The 21665-nt window shown below is 32.2% G+C and overlaps 1 protein-coding gene across 1 annotated transcript in view; it reads left to right on the top strand.

The window, feature by feature from the left end:
- Positions 1–21665, top strand: part of wb (wing blister) — a 484046-nt gene that overhangs the window by 268402 nt on the left and 193979 nt on the right. Inside the window, exons 4-13 of the mRNA XM_088242593.1 lie at positions 7629–7874; positions 12697–12888; positions 14893–15129; positions 15687–15807; positions 15919–16100; positions 16173–16313; positions 16472–17442; positions 17536–17676; positions 18124–18277; positions 19820–19997. Coding sequence (XP_088098719.1) covers positions 7629–7874; positions 12697–12888; positions 14893–15129; positions 15687–15807; positions 15919–16100; positions 16173–16313; positions 16472–17442; positions 17536–17676; positions 18124–18277; positions 19820–19997 — 2563 coding nt within the window. The remainder of the gene's footprint in view (positions 1–7628; positions 7875–12696; positions 12889–14892; positions 15130–15686; positions 15808–15918; positions 16101–16172; positions 16314–16471; positions 17443–17535; positions 17677–18123; positions 18278–19819; positions 19998–21665) is intronic.

Genomic DNA, 21665 nt, shown 5'->3' on the forward strand with positions numbered 1-21665 from the left:
ATTTTTATTTAATTTTTTTCATACATTTTCGAGAAATTTCACAGTACAAATGCTTTAATTTTTACCGCCTGGTAAGACCCCATTTTTTAAATACAATTCCCAGTAGCACTGAACTTCCTCATTCGATGATTTTAAGTTTGTCCAGATATTAGTAGACAAAGATTGGATTTTACCACACAGGGAGTTATTTAGATTAAAATAATACAACATAGATGGAGAACATTTTAGAGAAGAAAATATGGTAATTAAGGCATTTATATTATAACTTGACAGTTTGTCCACCGCATACCGCACACCACATTTGATGACATAAGTCTCCCTGGCGGTGCCAACATACACGGAAAAAATTCTTGTTACCTACCGAATGATAAAAGCTGTCCAAAGGAACTCTCTGTAATAGGGTAGCCTTAGCATCTTTATGCCGAAAGAGAAAGTTATTTGGAAGTACATAATAAGCACTTCATTGGATTGTGAAATAGGGGAAATTGAGTTCATCACTAACTGTCATTGGTTGTTTAAGTGGCAACTTTAAACACTGTCTAATATTCACCATTTTTTCCATGTTTAAACATCCATATATCTTTGATTCTGTGAAGTTGTGTGCAATATTTTGTTTTGTCACCCACCGAAACAACTAACTAACTTGCAAACCGTCCTACAGATCGAATATTTCCGATTTGGTTACCATTTTACATTGTGTTGGTTAAAATCTGATGCGATTACTTTATCTGTCGCTGAATGATGGAATCCTAAATATAATTGGATCGGGTTGTGGTCCCGTGGTTAGTGTCTCGGACTTACGGCTCAAAGGTCCATGGTTCGAATTCCACTCTACCCCAACTTGATCCCCATTTCTAATAGTAAGTTATTTACAAGTCGTAGAAAATAGTTCTCAAAATTAAAAATTTGGGTAAATCATAAAAACGCAAATTTTTGTTTTTATGACATGACATTTAAAAAGTATTTATATTTGTTTTATAATCGTGTTTACTATACATAGAATATAATGTAGACAGCTTAGAGACTTTCACACCCACTCACTTCTGTTCACTGTCCATCATAGTTTTAGTTATGACATACCTAAATAAATAAAATAAACAGATATAATTATATAAAAGTCAGGATTCAAAAAAATATATATATTATTAAAATATATTTATATTTTCGTTCTTATGTTTTCTACTAGTTTTCTACTAGGGTTTCCGTTAGTTTTCTACTTTCTTTGTCGGCCTCATGGCGTAGTTTTCATTGCGTTTGCCTGCCATGCAAGAGGTCTCAAGTTCGATTTCCGACACTTTATTAAGTATTTTTACGCTCCTGAAGCACAAGACTGATCATCTTACCGTCATGTAAAAAAACTATCAAAACACGCTGCTATATCGTATTGTCAAACCTTATTTTATTGTTGTCATTATTTCGTATTTACTGCATTTTGTGGTTACCTACTGTATTGTATAGGACTCGTCGCACATTATTCATTCGATGTGTATCAGTTAAATTTAAAAAATAAAATGCTTTTTTTTCAGAATACGGTTTTGAAATTTACCATACTTAAAAAAAAAAAAAAACAATTTATATCATTTCGTCATTTGACCATTTTTAATACAATTTACAAGTTTTAAGCAAATATTTTTTTCATACTTACGCACCCATACACACGCACCCTCTCCCTCATTCATTCTCACACGCACATGTATCCTCTCCCTCATTCATTCACGCATACACACATTCACATACACACGAATACAAACTTCACACAAATACAATTACAAAACTTCTTTTCTTATATATTATGTGTCATTATATTAACAGTGGATTTTTTAAATTGGCTTAAGTATTGTTAAGATTTTTCTAATTATTTTGTTTATGTAATAGCTGTAAAAATCCCAAATAAAATAAAATAAATAAATAAATAGTATGCGCTGCTGTAAAAAAATTGGTACTAATACAGTGACCTATGCACCATCATATGCGGAAAAGGAAGGAGAAAGAAGAAGTTTTCTACTAGTCATTAATAAAAAGCAACATTTTTCTGAAATTTCTATATCAATCGACACAAACTTGATTTAAATACTTTAAGTATCTACATCTACATACTAGGCACATTATTCACAATTAAATGCATTTGACACGCATAACTGCATTCACAAAAGTATTTCTCCCCAATTCGTCGGTGCCTACCTACGCTCCATCTATGATTTGTTCCGATTATTGTACGTGACCATTCGACCGATAAATTAAACTATGTTAAACTGTACACAGTATCTGATACAATTGATCAGAACTGCTTCGTTTTAAAACAGATTTTATAAAATATATTGAATTATAATTTTATTTTGAATCCTGAAATAGGGCACTCATTAACTTATTCTTATGTGTGCTCTAATAATAACAATGTAAAAACATTTAATTTAAAAGTTACATAAAACATATTTCTTAACCTTTTGTTTGAATTTTAATATTTTCATTCGTATGTTTTTTCCCATTTCATAATATTTTTTTACTGGTTTAAATAAAATAGAACTTTACGACTTGGCTTTTAAAATGCAAGTATGATTTTTATCTTTTCTCTGGTATTGTGATCATGTTCATGTCGGCTTTGTATTTTTTTTTCGATTTTTTTTTTTTTTTAATAATATTTGCTTGAATTCTTTTAACATCAAATTTACACTTGTGTATCGGTAGTTTTTTTTTCAAAATGATTCTTAAAGCTTTGTTTTGTAATATTTTGTAATAATTTTGTAAATTTTGTAATAATTTTGTAAACTTGTTAAAATTTTCTTGGTTTGGAAAGTATAAATATTCTATTTTCAGGCGCTGCCTAGTGTGTGGATGAAATAATTGAATCATATGAATCTCACCCGTAACAACAAAGGTTTCAGCTCTTGCTATATGGTTAGATTCTATATTTCCTTCTCTAAAATGTGCTAAATCCCTGTTGTAATATGTTTATAATGGTGTAAAGTCAATAAATTTGAATTAAATATTAAAAATGCAAAAAAATGTCGTTTCATAGAACAAAACAACCGATTTCCTTCGAGTACCTAACAGAAAACTCCAAAATTGATGTAGTTTAGTTCATCAGAGATTTAGGAGTTGTTTTGGACTTTAAATACAATGAGCATATAGATAATACAGAAAATAAATCACTGAAATTACTTGGCTTCATTAACAGAATTTCCTCTTATTTTACTAATGTCCGTACAATCAAAACTCTTTATTGCTCAACTGTTCGCCCTCTTCTAGAATATGCCTTCGTGGTCTGCTCTCCGTTCAATGTTAATCGCATAAATCACATTGAATCAGTCCAACATTGCTTGCTTCGAAAAGTAGCGTGGATGCTTGGACTAGAGAGAGGTAATTATTCTTATGCTGATATAGAGTCAATGTTAAATATTTCTAGTCTACAAAAACGTAGAACTAATATTGATTCCATATATACGTTCGGCATACTAAATGGTAGAATCGATGTTTCATCATTACTGGGATAAGTCAAAATCAATATTCCGACTCGTAGGTTGAGAAACAATGAAGTACTGTTCATTGATCAGCATAGAACAAACTAAGGCTTTAATTCTCCAATGACCCGTCTTTGTCGTATTGTAAATTCAATACAAGATCTAGACTTTTTTCGTTTAAGTTTACAACGATTTAAACAAGCACTAAATAAATAGTCCAGATCTTGTCTGGATGTCCCTTATGTTTGTCAATGCTTCTTTTTTTTAAAAATTGTTTTTAACTATTATTTTACTGTTACATTCAAAACAACTATACGCAAGCAACATGGAATAAATTAAAAGTCACGTATAATAATTCAAACAGACAATTATTCAGATTGCCTTGGTACTGCAGTGCCACTGAAATGTTTACAGCTGGACGGATAAACACCTTCGCTGCCCTACTTTGTCTAAGAGTCTGGAGCCTATAGTAACGCCTGAAAAGCTCTAATAACGAAATTCTCCAAGCAACTGCAGGGTGGATCCATTCACCGTTGTTCGAGCGATGGCGCGATATGCTAAGACCACCATAAGTGCCGCAAATATAAAATATGATTTTATGTTTATATTTATGTTTCTTGTTATATCAATGTTTATTGTTATATTAATGTTTATATTTATATTTATGTTTATGGTTATGTTTATAATTATGTTCATGTTTATATGGTAGAATTGGCTCTGCGCTATATAGCCATTTTACTGGAATAACGTAAAATAAAAATAAATAAACCTATAAATTTTATATATGGACAATGACCGTTAATAAATTAATAAATATTTACAGCCCTCTAGGGGGTTGACTTCAGTTCTTGTCTACAAACATTCGGACTATCTCAAAACATTGTTGTCATTAATGTGTTTGACACTTTATGACTTGCAATTCATGTGTAGCAGCTATTTTTCATGATGTTCAACAAATCAGTAATCCAATTATTATTAATCATATTATGACATGTTTTGTGAAGCATGTTTCGTAGGAACACATATAACGTCCACTTGAGAGAGTAAATATAATTATTAGAGCCAGATAAAAGCCATTTATCTACAATACCTGTGCTAAAAGAAGATTATTACATGAAAACGTAATATTTCGTCTGTTATTCAAGAGTTATCTTTTAATCCTCTCCATCCAATTTGCATTTTGAAAATCCTTGACATGAATACAATATCATGTTCATTTCAAATTTACAGTTTGGGTTTATCATATTATTTACCTCAAAAATGTTTAAAAACATATGTAGGTATCAGTGGCGAATGGTAATTTTATTTACAGGTAAGCTATAAAAAAAAATCATATATTTGTACCTACATAGGAGGTACATAATATAATGTAAGTAATATAAACTATAAATTGTAATTTTTCTGTGGTTCAGTGTGATACAACAACTCTCATCCATGAAATCAACTCAAACGATGTAACTTCGTGATATATTATATTATATAGATATATTATACATTGCTTTAATATATAATTCATTCAAAATAAATCAAAAATAGCACTATGAATTCAGTCGATATTAGGTATTCAATTGAAATGTCAACTTACCGAATTGTTCTAGTAATTAATAGTGCTAAAAACGGCCGCGTGGAGCGCTATTTGTCCTGCAATATGACGCATGAAAGTAATTATGGTCTTATGTCGAAAGTACCATCTCAAAGAAAAATAGTCCTAAAGAAAAAATGTTTGAAATACTGTTTTCCAAATCAAGAATCTTCAAATAATTTGTGTAATCTGCAAGTTTAATCTAGGAAAAAAAATCCGCACTGGAGTTAATACATTCAGAATAAAGTATACTTATTAGTTTGAAAAAATAAACTGGAATAATCGGCTAGTTTCTTGGCTCACCGCAGTCGCTGGCGCGCTTTATTAATATTATATTTATTTTAGGATAAAAATGCAAACGGTGGAAATGATTAAAAATAAATGTTAATTATTTATTTGTTTTTCTGTAAATAAAGTTACTATAAAACATTATTATAGTTAGTCAAATATAATGGTAAGCTGCGCATAATCGCTTCTATACACGGTTCGCCCCTGGTAGGTGCTTACTGTCTGTTTTGTAAACCTTTGTTTTTAAAGTAGGAAACACATAATAGTTTTTTGTCTAGTAGACAGCGTTTTTTTTAATTTTTAAAAGCTTAAAAACACATTTATTCGTTCATCTGCTACTCCTTGCTTATTTATCAATCAAACTGTTTTGCATTTAAACATAAATTGTAGAAAGTTTTCGGGTGTAAATAAATATGTGTGTTCTCAATTTATTGATTAGCTTTTAATAAACTATGGAATTCCTTAGAGTGATAATTCTCTAGAAAAGCCCTTAAGCTCCACTGCATGGAACAAAAGCGTTTCAAATTTTTGGTTTAATTTTAGTTTGGTTTTTAGTTTAACAACAAACGTATAATGGACGGTTTCGGTTTGCGCTTGAAATTCTCAACCCAAGTACCTACGGCTCGTGGTATTCCTGTAATATGTCGTCACTTTAATTCATTTTTGTCCAACAGACCATTTTTAATGAAATTGAGTTAAGTGTACAGAAGTTCTGAGATAGCCTTTATTTATAAAATTCCAAAAATAGTTTTTTTTTTTATTGGTGAAGGAGTTTTTCAAACGAATTTTGTCTCAAGTTGTGGTCATTATTTATGCCTATTTCGTAAGAAAAAACTTGAAAGCTCTATTTCTGCAGATTTGTGTTTTTATCTGTTGGTTAAAAAGGACTGAAGCGACGATATAGCTAACTTCGTGATCCATAATCGTAGAATGGTTTTTCTCTATGGGCGACTCTATTAGGTTAAAACTCTAAGGGAAATTCTCCGATACCCATGTATGTCGTTAATGGAATCTAAGTAGTGACTATAATTTTGTAATTAAATGTCGCGTTGTGGTCCCGTGGCTAGTGTTGCGGACTCACGGGCCGGAGGTCTGGGGTTTAAACCCCACTCTACCCCAACTTGATTTCCATTTTCTAATAGTGAGTTATTTACAACTCGTTGAAAATGGCCACCAAAATTGAAATATTAGGGGAAATTATAAGAACGCTAATATTTCTTATTTAAAAAAAATAAATAATAATAATAATTTTGTCTAGTTTGACTTTGAATTATTATTACAAAATAATTACAAACTGCCTAAATAGGTGTAGTTTTTTGTAACCTGAATCCGTGTTTTAAACTTGATTCCTAATTTCTTGCTCGCTAATCTTAAAAACATAATTGTGTATTTTGAAAATTTAAAATATATATTTTTTGAATACTTTCTATCAATAAACATAGAAATTAGCAGAAAGGCGGATCTAAATTTGCGTAAACCAAACCCACATATTGAAAAATAGCAAAACTTGAAAACGTGTTTTAACGAAATGAAAGAAAATTAAGTATATTTTTAGTTAGTCGAAATGTTTGTAGACAAAGACTGGATTTCACCCCTTAGAGAGTTGTTAAGATAACCACTACAAAATGAACGTAGAACATTTCAGTGAAGTAATATGTAAGTATAGGGCGTATGACTTGTCATTGGGTAGTTTAAGTGGTCACTGTCAGGTCATAGGTCTAGACTTCCATATATTCTTTTCCAAATGTTCTCCATCTCTGTTGTAATAATATGCTGAATACAAAATGTTAAGAATTTAAGCTACCCAAAAAGCACTATAGTACTGTATATGTAATTATAAAAATACCTCCAACGCAGACGTAACAGTATTAATAAGTTGACGTTTGATCCAGTGATATTAATATACACATGTTTTATAAGTACATACTTTTTGTTTTTTTAACGGCTTGTGCCTTTAAAAAAGTGTAAAAAATATAACCATAAAAACATAATACGAAACATTTATGTTAATAAACAAAATAACAAGAAAAATATTTGGCAAACATTAAAAAATAAACCATGAACATTAAACCCATAACTTTAGCATACAAAAAATAGTTTTGGAGTGACAGGAAATGTATCATAATATATTTCTTTATATGGTTATCAACGCCAAAAACAGTATAACACATAGTTTATACTTACAGTTTGAAAAAAAAATATTTGAATATATCGATTTTAATTTCACTAAGAATGTACAGTACAATCCACATTGAAAAGTATACCAATTGTTTTATATTTATACATTTTAATTGTTTCAGGTTTACGAAATAGCGCACGTAATTATACGGGCTGGCCCTTCGTCCAGACCAGCCACGTGGGTGCTGGAGCGGTCTACATTGTCTCTTGAAGACTTTGTTACGTGGCAATACTTCGCAAAGACACCTTCAGAGTGCCAGGATGTCCACAGTCTCCCGGCTGTGATGGGCAAACCGAAACCTCTCTCCGGACCTGAAGCAACCTGCACAGCCTTCTACTCCAAAGCGCAACCACCGGAAAATGGAGAGGTAAAACAATTTAAAATGAAGCCTTTATTCGGAAAACAAAATAAATATGGGAATTAAAAAAGCGTGAAAATACAATAAATACGTATGTCCCAATAAAGCATTTTTCAACCAATTTGTCGTCGGGTGCTAAAACGTTAGGTCAATATTTTACTTAAAAATCTATAGAAAACAGACAGAAAAACGAAAAGTGTAATTCATGTTTGGGCTATAATTTATTGGTAAAAAATTTATATATACCACAGTCCCGTTTAACCGAATTCGATGAAACTCTCTCAACAAATTTATTAAAAATAATCGAATCCAAGCTGAATCTAAGATAATCGTAAATTTGCTGACCAAATAAATTATTTTGTGATTATTTTAACAGTTTTCGTTATTTTATTAATTTTACAAATAAACATATTATGATAAGAATTTAATGAGAAATACATAAAATCTAAAGCTCGTATAAATATGAAATTTCTTACAAATAGCGCATATCAAGACAACGTGATTATTATTAAAGAGAGAAAGGTATAATGCGTCGGTCACATGCATCCTGGCTGTCCGCTGTTGTATGTTTGTATGCGGGAAAATAAGATAAGCTTTTTTTTATTTTGAACACGGTTTTTGAAAATGCACATAAATTATATTGTTATAATAATCGCTACAACCAATGCAGTGTAAAAATTCCGTAAACCGAGTTTTGTAGTTTTTCCTCCGAAAATAGAACTAATATTTGCAATTATTCATTAAAATTGATAAAAGCGCTGTCTATGGATACTGAGTTTCATTTTTTCGTTTCGAATCACCTAATAGCCCCGCCACACTATGCTCCTTGCGCTGCTCATCACTTTGCTCCTCGCGCTGCCGCCCTCTCGCCCGATGTTGCGCTCTCTGCCCACACACTGCTCTACTCGCGCAGTTAATCGCGACGCTTCGCCCTTGTTATTTGTCTTTCTACACAATGGACGATGAAACTGTGGCAGCGTGCGCGCTATGCATTTTTAGTCAAGCTAATTATATCAATGCCGTACAAAGAAATATACATCATTCAAAATGAAGCGCGCGTCGTGTGAGCGCTCGATGTATACTGCGACCACGCGATTATGTGGCCAGCCACTCGCGCTCATATTGCCGGTCTTTTGACTCGCGCTTAAAAACTGACAAAATAAGGAACGGTGGGCACGACGAGGAGCATGACGTGCGGCATGTAATGTTGCCACACTACGTCTCTGCCTCCTTTTCTCTCTACTTCCCATGCCACTAGTCGAAATTTATAAAAATACATAAAAACATTCCTGCATGATGGAATACAAAACTAAATCGAGGATGTATAAAAACATGATATTTTCTTTTGCTTTATATGAGAGGAACGTTTTTTGGAGCTCTATCTCTAAGGCGTATAATGAGAAGCAGCTCAGCATGAGATGTTTCTTCTCGTTGTTCAAGGTACACCACGACGTTTCCAAACATCGTAGTTGCTTATAAATAGTTTGGCCGTTTTTTTTCTTCTTTTTTGTGACGCATACTGGATAAAAGCATTATGGAACATGGTAATACAAAAAGCATTTTGGTGATTCGGTTGATCCGGAAATTCGGCTAAATGGGACTATAGTGGATATCATCATCATTCCCTTTCCACACCTAATGGTGCATAGGGAACTGCATCGGTACACCAATCGCAGCGTATCTTGATCATTTTTGTTACATGAAGGTAAGATGATCAGTCTTACGCTTCAGGTACCAGTTCAGGGACTATGAAATATTTTTTTTAAATAAGTCATAAAAATAAAACATACATTTATACATACATTAACATATATTATTTAACCGGGTTGTGGTCTCGTGGTAGTATTGTGGACTCACGGACCGAAGGTCCGAGGTTTAAATCCCACCCTACCGCAACTTAATTTTCATTTTTCTAACACAAGTTATTTACGAATTTTAGAAAATGGTCTGAAAATTGAAATTTTTGTTTAAATAATAAGAACTTAAGTATTTTTTTTTTATTTTTTATTTTTTAATTTAAAACATGTAAATCACTATCTCTCGAATCGAATCTATGAACCATTTACTCAACAAACACAAAATTTTGTTTAAAACAACTATTTTCTTAAGATAATTTGCCAACATATTGAACATTCTCGGCCTCCGTGGTGTAGTGGTCAAGACGCTTGACTCACGCACGGAAGGTTCCGGGTTCGATTCCTGGTTAGAACACAAAAATTAAAATGTGATTTTTCTCAAGCCTGGGTGCTCTGTGATGTAATTCACCACTGTAATTAGGCCATCTGGCCTGTTGTGGTGCAAAAAATATGTAAAAAAAAAAATGTAAAAAATGTAAACATTATAAGAACATTAGCATATCTACACAAGTATGTATCTCTTTGTAATTATTGACAAGTATCTATTTTCTAACGGTCTACTATATTTTTTCCTCCAAATTTTCCCTAATTAAAGATATATGGGGAGGAGAAAGAAATATGGTGACCGTTAGAAAATAAATACTTGTCAATACATACTTATGTAGGTCACATTAGCCGTTAATATTATAAAGCCATTTCCTGATTAAGTCTTCGCTAATTCGTACCAAATAAGGCTGGAACAAGACTAATAAACTTCAATTCTAAAATAATTACCAGCTGGATGTATAGCAACAAGTGAAACGCGCGATCTCATCACTTTGCTTCATTATCCAATTAAACTTTAGAATACTCTTAAGTTCTGTTCTCTGTACCTTCCCCAGCCGTTTATTCGTCCATAAACCCATAAGAACCCGCCTAAGTCATTAAAATATGATTACTCTGACTTTGGCTATGTAATTACGATTGAGATCATCTTGAAAAAGTGAGAAAATTACATAAACTGAGTTACGGTATACGATTTGAATTGTTAAAATGAAGGGAAAGGGTGTATAAATAAACCCGCATTTTTAAACTATAAGCCAAATTATTAAAAGTGATATGATGTAACAAAAATAATGCTTTTGATTTTGCTTTAGACCTTTGTTTGAAAATCCAATTTTCACAAAAGTCAACAAATTCAAAAAAAATAGTTTATGCATTTGTAAACCAAATGCAACGTTTTTTGACCAATGTTACATAAATGCAAGGTGTTCCATCCTACACTTAAGTTGCCAGTCAAAGAACAATAAAATATTGCAGTTAAAACACCCTTTGAAATCAAAATTTTACGTCCATTCAACGAGAAATCGAATCCATGATCTGAAGAATGATAAACAAACGCGCTAACAACTACTCAACGAGAAGGACTTATCTCTACTCGATTTCCTTATTCAAATTTTTTACTTGAGAGCAGCTATCGAGTCAAAAACACCCGTCCAGCGTTCTGGTTATATTTCGCACACATAACTGTTTTCGTCATCGGCTTGGCCACATTTAAAAAAAAAAAAATGAGTCTCGTCACTTTGGTCATTTTGATCACCAATCACCGGCATGGCATTGGATTGTACTATATTAAGTTACCAAACTCTTAACTCCTAATGGGTTCCACTCAAGATTCGTTCCAAATGACATTTACTGATGATTCCATTAAATAATGTGTACAAACAAAAATTAAGTGGAAGATGACGTTACATGTCTGCCAAATAAAATAACATTAAGTATCTTCTTATTGCTTTCCTTTTTCACTTTAAAAATGTTGTTTCGTTAAAGTATTCCAATATTTAACACCATTCGCGAAATTCGTTTCTCGCTTTTGAAAATTCAATGTGATCATTTTTAAAGATTAAAAATGGATTTGAAATGTAACATGTGAATTTATTTAAAAAATTTAATTGATTTAGTAAAATACATTGTATTACTTTCTGAACTTCCAGAGGACTGGGTAAGATCCTAAAGAGAATCACGCGTGAAACATTCCCTATTCCATGTTGTTGAGGCAAATCAAGAAACGTTTCTCCAGTGGATTTTTTTTGGGGTGCAATTTTATAGAAAACAATGTTCATTTTCATTATGCATTAAAAATGTGAAAACTGTCATACTATTAATGCCCGACAGTCATTAATTGGCCATGGGGAAGTTATGGGCTTATTGATGCAAAAACGATGAATCCAAGAAACCAATGAACCTAAAATGTCTCACAGGCAGCTTATTCTAGTTAAGAAGGCTCTATACCTTGATTTACAATATTTAAAACAATATCGTTCAGGATAATTCTAATAATCTGCTACAATTAAATTAAACGACTGATCATTTTCAGAAATTTTCTATAAGAATTGTAAGAAAGTGGATTTATATCAGACAGCATTTGTGTCACTTTTATTGACAATTAGTTTACATTTAATTTGGTACAAGTTTTTCAAATTAAAAGTTCGTTTTTCTTCCAATTCTCCCCAAGTGACTTTGATCGTTCTTTCCCTGGACTCATTTGTCATCTTTATTGTAGAGCCGTTTAAACATAGTTTTACAATCTAACTTAATTATAAATATATATATAAAAAATACCTTAAACTATCTGGATGAAGAATACAGGTTCTGAGTGTGAATTAGAACCGGAGCCCTGAACGAATGTTTTTGACTCGGTAGCTATTCTCATGTAAAAACATCAGGCTAAATTTATCCTATATACATTATTTGACTTCAAAACAACAGTTTTGGTCGCACTAAAAAATTTTTTTTTCAATTAACTAATTATCGCGATTTCAATTGAATCTAAATCTACTGTGTTTGTTGCCCCTTTCACTGTGAGTTTGGAAACTCATATAGAGGGGTTATGTTGGATATTGTCATTCTTTCTCATCGCCATATTGAAATTACACGAATGATAGCAAAAACTATACTTGTATTAAATTCAGTTACAAACATCTTTTTTTTTTCAGATTCACGTGTCTCTGATATCTAATGGCACTAGTGAGTGGAATGTGGCCAGGTACGTGAGACTAAGGCTCCTGGGAGCTCACGGCGCCGGACGTCCTGAAAGAAGATATTACACCATCAGGGACATCACCATTGGAGGACGCTGCACTTGTTCAGGACACTCGCAGAACTGCAGACATAATGTGGCACGCGGGGTAAGAAACACTAACCAGTATGAGGGTCTAATGCCAATTATTGATATAAATTGTAAATGTATATCCTTATTTTCGTTGGAAAAAAAAAAGTGGTTTTTAAATATTTATGGAGTGAACTAGTAAAAGAAACCTTAACCCTTTCAGTACCAGAGATAAATTTTATATTTTTTTGTATTTATAAATTCTATTGTTTTTTCAAATATTCTCATGGAATTTTTTTTTAAGCTTGCATAGATCACAAAAAAACATGTACTTCAGAAATGACATGGGGCTGTGGCTGGGGTGTAAAATAAAAGTACAGAGTACAAAAGGCCTATATTAATAGCCTAAGTTAAATAAATAAAAACAATTTATTTTTTAAATTTATACATATTTATAAGAATAAAAAAATAAAAAACAGTCATTATAAAGATTTTTAAAAATATATAATAATTTAGACAACAGTCATTTTAAAACACAAACATCAGAACAACCGTGGGCTACGAACATAAAAATTATATTGTCTTGTAAAGAATATAAATATAGATTGGATAACAAAATAACGAGATTTTTTTTCTTGTACCTGAGGAATGACGCTGGTACTGAGAAGGTTAAAATGATAAAATGAGAAAGCTCAGTAGTTTTTTTAAAAAATCATTTATTTATCACACTAAGTCAAAATATTTTTTGTCGGCTCTATGATTTTTTTAAGTTTTGCAATTACTCCGAACGTGACGTCACAAGTTCTCGTCGGAGAGTTCTGCTGATTGGTGAGTTGGCTTCCCGGAAACCAAAAATCTATCACTATAATTGGTTTATTAGAGTGAACTTGTGACGTAATTCAAAGTAGTTCATTTTTATTAAAATCGTTTTTAATACTTTTTTCAAATATTTTCGAGAAACTTCGCCGTACAATTAAATGCCTTAATTTTTACCGCGTGTAAGAAAACATTTTTATGTCCATTTTCCGTGGCACTGAACTTCCTCATTAATCACGTGTATTTTTTTCTCAGAATACAGTCAACAGATGGAGGAGTTGAGTAAATGTGGATGTTTAAACATAGGCAGAATGGTGAATGTTACACATTGTGTAAAGTGGCCGCTTAAACCGGCCAATGACAAGTCATAAGCCCTGTAAATGGCTAGAATTACGTATTCTCTTCTCAAAAATGTTCTCCCTCCCTGTTGCAACAAATTTAGATCTGAACAACTCCCTAGGGAGGAAATCCAGCCTGTCTACAATCATTAAGACATATTCAAAATATTGTTGATTATATTTTTAATATTTGGCTGCTAATTATATCTATAAATTCATTGTTTAATAAATTGAGGTAATATTACATAAGTTAGTATTAATAACTTTGGTGACAACTGTCATCAAGCGGAGGCGATACGGTTGGCTTGGCCATGTGCTGCAGATGCCTCCTGAGAGCCTAAACCACCCTTGCCTACTTTAAGGCATCAGGTTCTCGACGTCCTGGACATCCACTGCTGACTGTTTGACGGCCGTTCGTATCAGAACTACGGGACGCGAACCTGACTTGGGAGGATGCACAAGAGCTGGCAGCTGACAGAGATGCTTGGAGGATCTTTGTGGACACCATAAGCTTCAACTAGGGAGCAGACATGGAATAATGAATAATAGTTTTAATAAAATCTCCACCAACAAGCCACAGAAACTAGCTTGGTTGGATTTTAGTTGCTGTAAATTAAAAAAAAAAAAATTATAACTAAAATGTCAATTATTAATTTAAATAAATAAAAAAAAAAATGTAATTATTTTCCGCCAACTCTCAGCGCAGCTCCGAATATCATTCAAACATGGGTCTCATATTTCCAGTTCTTTATTCGAGAACATACTCTGTCCATCTATAATTTGACACTAAACGATATGGCTTGTCTTATTACCACTTTTACCGACCAAAACTTTCCACCACATCACGCACTTTGGTTCAACTGCAGATCCAATCGTACAATAATAATAAAATACCATGTTCTTATATCAATTTTCCTTTTTTGTTCCAGCACCCTGAATGTGAATGTCTCCATCATACTTGTGGCCCAAACTGCGATCACTGCTGCCCCTTATTCAATCAACTTCCATTTGCACCTGGTACTAATACTGAAGCTAATGTCTGTCAGCCATGTCAATGCTACGGACATGCTACGGAGTGTGTCTACGATACAGAAGTCAATAGTTTGTCCGCTAGTATAGATACTCATGGACGGTACAAAGGAGGAGGCGTGTGTGTTAACTGTCAGGTAGGAATAATTAAACACAAGAGCCTTTTGAATATCTTGGTACTTTAGAAACCGTAACATCAATAAACTTATATGAATAATACCTTACAATGTTTAACTTTGAGTATTGTGCAAACCACAGCAGGCAATATAGATCATAAATCCGTTATTAATTTCATCACACTTTGCTGATTTTATTATTAATCACGTACAAAGGTATATTCAGTATCATGGTGGATGAACAATGCAGTTTTGTGCGTGAAACAGAATTAGAACCTAGCATGAGTGTTTTTTTTATAAAAAATAAATATTTGCGTTCTTATGACTTACCCAAATATTTCATTTTGAGGGCCATTTTCAACGAGTTGTATATAACTCAATAAAAGAAAATGTGAATGTTGGGGTAGAGTGGGATTTGAACCAAGGATCTTTGAGCCGCATGTCTAAGAAACTGGCCACGGGACCACAACCCAACTCAATGGATATCTGTATTACAGAGTTTTCAGAATGACTGAACTGTTGTACTGAAAATTGGTGTTAGCTATGTTATTTAAAATACTTTTTTTATTTTACTGCAGAAACATACAAGTGGAGTTAATTGTGAAAAATGTGATTTTGGACACTATCGCCGACCCGGTGTTATGCCTGATGATCCAAAACCATGCCTCAAGTGTGAATGTGATTTCTATGGATCCACTGGTAAATATTTTATACATAAAAAAAGTCAAAGAGTCGAACCAAAATAATTATTTCTTTAGAACTCATAGTTGATATTAAATAATTATAAATTACACTTAAATCTTGTTCCAGGTAACTGCAGATTTGAAGACTTTGACATTGGTCTTGAATGTGAATGCAAAGTAGGATTTATAGGATATAAATGTGATCAGTGCGCTCCAGGATACAAAGGATACCCGGAGTGTCAGTTGTGTCCTTGTAATCGAGCTGGAACAGTTCTAATGACTGATTGTGCGGGTAATTGCCACTGCAAGGTGAGTTCATACATTTTTCCATTCAAATTATCAATGATTATATTTTTACTAAGCTTTTTATTATCTTTTTAGCTGAATGTGGAAGGCCAGTTTTGTGATAAATGCAAGGAGGGATTCTTTTCATTAGATGCAAATAATCCAGAAGGATGTATTCCATGTTACTGTTCTGGAGTGAGTGAAACTTGCCAGTCAACGTATATTGAAAACCATATAGTAAGTGTCATGTCAATCAAAATGTATTCATATTGATGATTTTATTTTTCTTAAAATATGGAATATTATTAAACTAAAATTTGTATCATTTATTTACTGAACAAATAAATCGAGTATACATATCATGTATAAATATTTCATTACATTTCTCTTTTTAGTTTCAAACCCTATCAGAATGGTTAGTATCAGACATGAGTGTAACAGATACAGTAATACCTACATTAGATACAGATACTGGCTGGCTCACGATTGGAAATTATGAGCTCCCGGGAATAGAATCTTATTATTGGAATGCTCCGGACTTATATTTAGGAAACAAATTAAAAGCATATGGTTCGAGACTCATATTTCGCGTAGGATGGGTGGTAATGAGAGGAGACACAAGTGGAAAACCAACGACCGGTCCAAATGTAATCATCATTGGGAATAATGGATTGAAAATAGCCTTTGATGATATTTCTTACCCACAAATTGGCGATGAATTAGAGATAATCGTACCGTTACGAGAGAGCTTTTGGTATCACATACCACCAACAGTGAAAGACATTATAACAAGATTACGCAGAACTGAATATAAAGGTGACCTAGTAACTCGCACACAGTTCATGAGTGTTCTTTCAAATATAAAGCATGTTCTTTTGAGAGCAAAATTCCATACCGATCAAGTGGAAGGTAGTTTAGAAGATGTTTTGATTTTAATCGGGGATGGTAAAGCAGACATGAGTATTTCTTATGTGGAAAAGTGCTTGTGCCCTCCTGGCTATACTGGATTATCCTGTGAACTTTGCGCTTTTGGACATGTTCGAATATTTACCAATACCAGCATTCACACTGAGCAATTTGAATGTGTCAAATGCGACTGTAATGGTCACGCTGAGACGTGTAATCTCGCCACAGGAAAATGCTCAACTTGCGAACATAATACAATGGGAGAAAAATGCGAGCGTTGCATAAGTGGATATTATGGAAATCCTTTGATTGGCAACATAAATGACTGCAAGAGATGTGCCTGCCCTCTGTTAGAAGAAAGTAATAACTTTAGTCCAAGTTGTGCGCTAGATGGCGTTAGTGGTGAGAAATACTTCTGTACCCAATGCCCTGAAGGCTATACAGGAGATCACTGTGAAATGTATGAATAAATCATTTATAACATGTTATTGAAATTTTTAGATACAGTTTATTTTATTATTTTTTTGTAATTGTAAAATTTTTCAATTTTTAGTTGTGACTACGGATTTTTTGGAGAGCCATCAGTTTATGGATCGAAATGTGAAGAATGCTCTTGCAATGGTGCACCATGTCATAATGTAACAGGACAGTGTCTTTCGTGTCCTGGGAATACTCAAGGCTTTAAATGTGACAGGTACTTAAAAATTCTGAATAAAATAAACAGATCTCGAATTGTTTTCAATTTATATTTAATATTGTACAGCGCCATCTATCAGAATAGTTTTAAACGAGGGTAAAACTTTTTAGCTTGTAATTTATAACAACAGATGACTCTAAACGTACAAATTATAATTTTGTAAACGTAATACAGAAGAACTCCGTTTATCCAAACTCCAGTCATCCGGATTTATGCCAGGATCATTATCAGGAAATAACAAATAAAAAGGACGCTGGTATCTGGCGTCTTTTTTGTCAAAGCAATTAACTTTAATTTTTATGTGATAACGTCTGGCACTCATTAATCCATATTGGAGTTTGACTAGTAAATAATAAACTGAATTCTGGTGATTTTAATCAACTTCTATGATTTTATCATGACCAGAGTTTATAAATCATACTTGACTTCAACTTTTTCTTTCAGTTGTAAGGAGGATCATTATGGAATTGCTTCAGAGAAGGATTGTAAGCCATGTGATTGTGATGGTCCTGGTTCAGAGTCGCCAACGTGCAATCCTAATAATGGACAATGCGTATGTAAGAATCTCTTCACTGGACGATCCTGTAACATGTGCAAGGTATAAAAATATACATACGTATACTTATGTAATAATATAATTACTCAAAATATTTCCACTCCTTTATTTGCTAGGGGTCTAGGAGGCTAGGGTCAACATCGTACATTGGCGGCCTCCGCAGTGTAGTGGTCAAGACGCTTGACTCACGCACGGAAGGTTCCGGGTTCGATTCCCGGTGAATTAGGCCACTGTAATTAGGCCTCCTGGCCTGTTGTGGTGCCAAAAAAGAAGTTTAAAAAAAAAGTTTTAAAAAAAAAGTAACATTATGAAGTATTTTCAGACCTAAATTGGTATATTATGAAGACAATATTTAATACTTTATTATGATTATGTATGATATTATGCATTTATTACATTACAAAATAATTCAGTATATGGACATAATAAAGACACTATATGTTTAAAGTTAGATTGTATAAAATTAAATTACTCGCTTTTTTATTTTTTGCAAACTCTTGAATCTTATCAACTTTTAATTACCAAATCGACTTCGGTGATAAAAAAACAGAGCTGTATTGCTAGCTTTTTATTCCACGTTTACATTCTTTAGCTAATAAATTTAACACTATGACAGTCATGTTTAAAATTATGATAATTATTAATTTTAAAACGATTTTAAATACACAGTTTTAAACTAAGGTCTGTATAAAATATATATTTATATATATTTTACAGTGTTTCTCTATTTTTAACGTGTATATAACATAATACATATTCGTAGAACAAATACGAATTCGCCAGAATTGCGAAATTGACTTTTACAGCAAATTTGATCTTGAATGGGTTATAATTTTTTGTCCTAGATTTAACTTTCTTTTTTGTATTTTATTTCAATTATGCCTGTATGTATTATAAATGTTTAAAAGTCCATTAATAAATAATTAAATAACAATAAATAAAGGCCCAACATAACCCAAGTATCAAAGGATATATTTTTGTACTTATAGAGTTGTGACATAAAGTGTCCAAAGTTTTTTTCAATTGCGGTCATGCAAATTTCGAGAAAATCACGTGCATCGTTGTTCTATGATCACGACGATACTCGTATTATAATTTTAAATTAAAATAATATGTTTTAGTATCATTTCTTTTTATGTTATTTAAAATTATTTTTTATTTATATTTTGTACTTTCACATTTATTCTCTTTATTGCTGATTTTTAATTGAAAATACTTTATTTGAAGTGCACTTACATTGAATCTAATAAAATCTAGTAATGTGTTTTTTTTTGTATTTTACAGCATGCTCTTTTGATATACACGCCTTTTTAATTTTTTATTTTCTTCTTATTATTTCCATTGCTGTAAATGCTTCTTAAATGTATATATAAATTAAATACATTTTTTAGTGATCTTCTAAAAAATAATGTATTTGAAATTGTAACTCAATTTCAAACATATGATTGATTAGAAATAACTAGTTTACTTCTTGATAATTACAAACTATTTTTTATTACTTTGTATAAATATTATTTTCTTGCATATTTTTTTATTTATTCAATTATTAAGTAACAATACATTTCATTGTTGTAACTTTATCAGGAGGGCTATGGGAACGTGTCAGCTAGCTGCGTTCCTTGCAACTGTGATAGTGTTGGAGCCAAATCACCAATTTGTGACTCTTCTTCAGGACAGTGCCACTGTCTACCCGGTGTGGAAGGTTTCATTTGCGACGAATGTCAGTACCTCCACTACGGGCTGTCTGCAGAAGGCTGCAAAGGTAAGTGACAATATATTATGTATTTACAATGTAAAATTGCTTATGAAACTTTATATATTCCAATTAATACTCGACGACTTGATGTTCAAGCTAAACATTTCAATATCCTAATTTTAAATGTATCCTATGGCTTATTTCAGAAAGGTTGTACAAATCTATTTAGCACAGTAAAATGAGGGTGAATTGATTTTTATTGAATTTTTTTTCATAACCATAATTTCACTTTTCGCAACAAGTGATGCATAGGGTACGACATTCGATCCAAAAATATTCGTCCATCGTTATGTTTTACACAGAACTGTATTCTTTATTTCATCCGGACGAGGAATTTTTTTGACACAAATCAAGCCCATCAAACCACAAAATATTGTTTTTGTTATTTCCAGTAAAATACATTGGTATTTTTTAATTTTTTATTTTACTTTTTGTACATAATATAAATAATTGTTCATTGACGAGCTGTGCCGAGCGGCCGTGCCACTGCGCCGTGCCATGTTTTGTACGATCCGTCTAAAATAAGCCTATAATATGTGTAATATAAATCGTTAATTACTTAGTTTTAAAAAACTTTTGTAATTATTTTTTACTAAAATAATATTTACTTATTCAAATTTTAAAGACAAAAATGCAATTTGGCGAACTGATTGCTAAAATATTTTTTTCCAGTCAGCCATAAACAGGTTGGTGAAAAATATAATAAAAGTTTTACTTTTAAAAAAATTATGTGTATGCATAGTTAATAAATAAGAGGAAAAAAAATATTAAATAAAAATATAGTAAAAAATACAAAATATTATAATGAAAATATTATTTACTGTCATACTCGTTTATCTAGACAAGCGTACCATCAACACCCTTAAGGAATCTTCTATATTTAGTATAAGAGATATGAAAAATATCTGGGTGACCGGAGAGGACGGTATTATAATTATGGCATGCTCTATAGAAAATATGATTCTTTCTCGAATTTGCCCTGAGCATCAAATGATGAAGTTTACTGTTTTTTTTCATTTGTTAATAGACTTAAACTAAGTGATTTAAAAAAAAATATATATCGTTTCGTTAAGTTTCATATTTCTGAAATTACTCTCGGCGTCAAAGGTTCTCTTCCGCTTATTCTCGGTCATTTTCCAATTGCCGATTGGTCCGTTGACGATAAGTAAACCGGATGTCTTTCACAGCTCTCTTTATCATCGGTTGATCAATATGAACTAGCGACGTCGTTCAAATTATTTCGTTTTTTTTAAATATTTGGAATTATTTTTTTCTTACATTTTCAAGAAATTTTGCCGCACAATTTCATGCTTTAATTTTTACCGCTGGCAAGGAAACAATTTTTGTATCCAATTTTCCGTAGGGCTGAAGTTCCTCATTTTGGAGTCTTGTCCAGTTGGGTAGGTACTAGATTTTCTAAAGTACTCGTAAGTATGGGGCAATCTATGACGTTGTTCTTTGTGACGAAGTTTAAATAGGAATAATTGATCTGATAATGTTATTAATAATATACGGTCAATATACTACAATAACATGGACCTCGTCGGTTGATGTAATATTGTTTTATCTAAAGCCTTCATGTCAGTATTTTCTTATTCAAAGATACAATCTGTGAACCAGTATTTAAAGTTCCCGCGTAATGTCCCAAGGTCAAATAAAAATTAGCATTAAATT

This window comes from Micrasema longulum, unplaced genomic scaffold (assembly GCF_059751315.1).
Source record: "Micrasema longulum isolate JH-2025_06_02 unplaced genomic scaffold, ASM5975131v1 h1tg000147l, whole genome shotgun sequence".
In the NCBI taxonomy this organism is placed as follows: Eukaryota; Metazoa; Arthropoda; class Insecta; order Trichoptera; family Brachycentridae; genus Micrasema; species Micrasema longulum.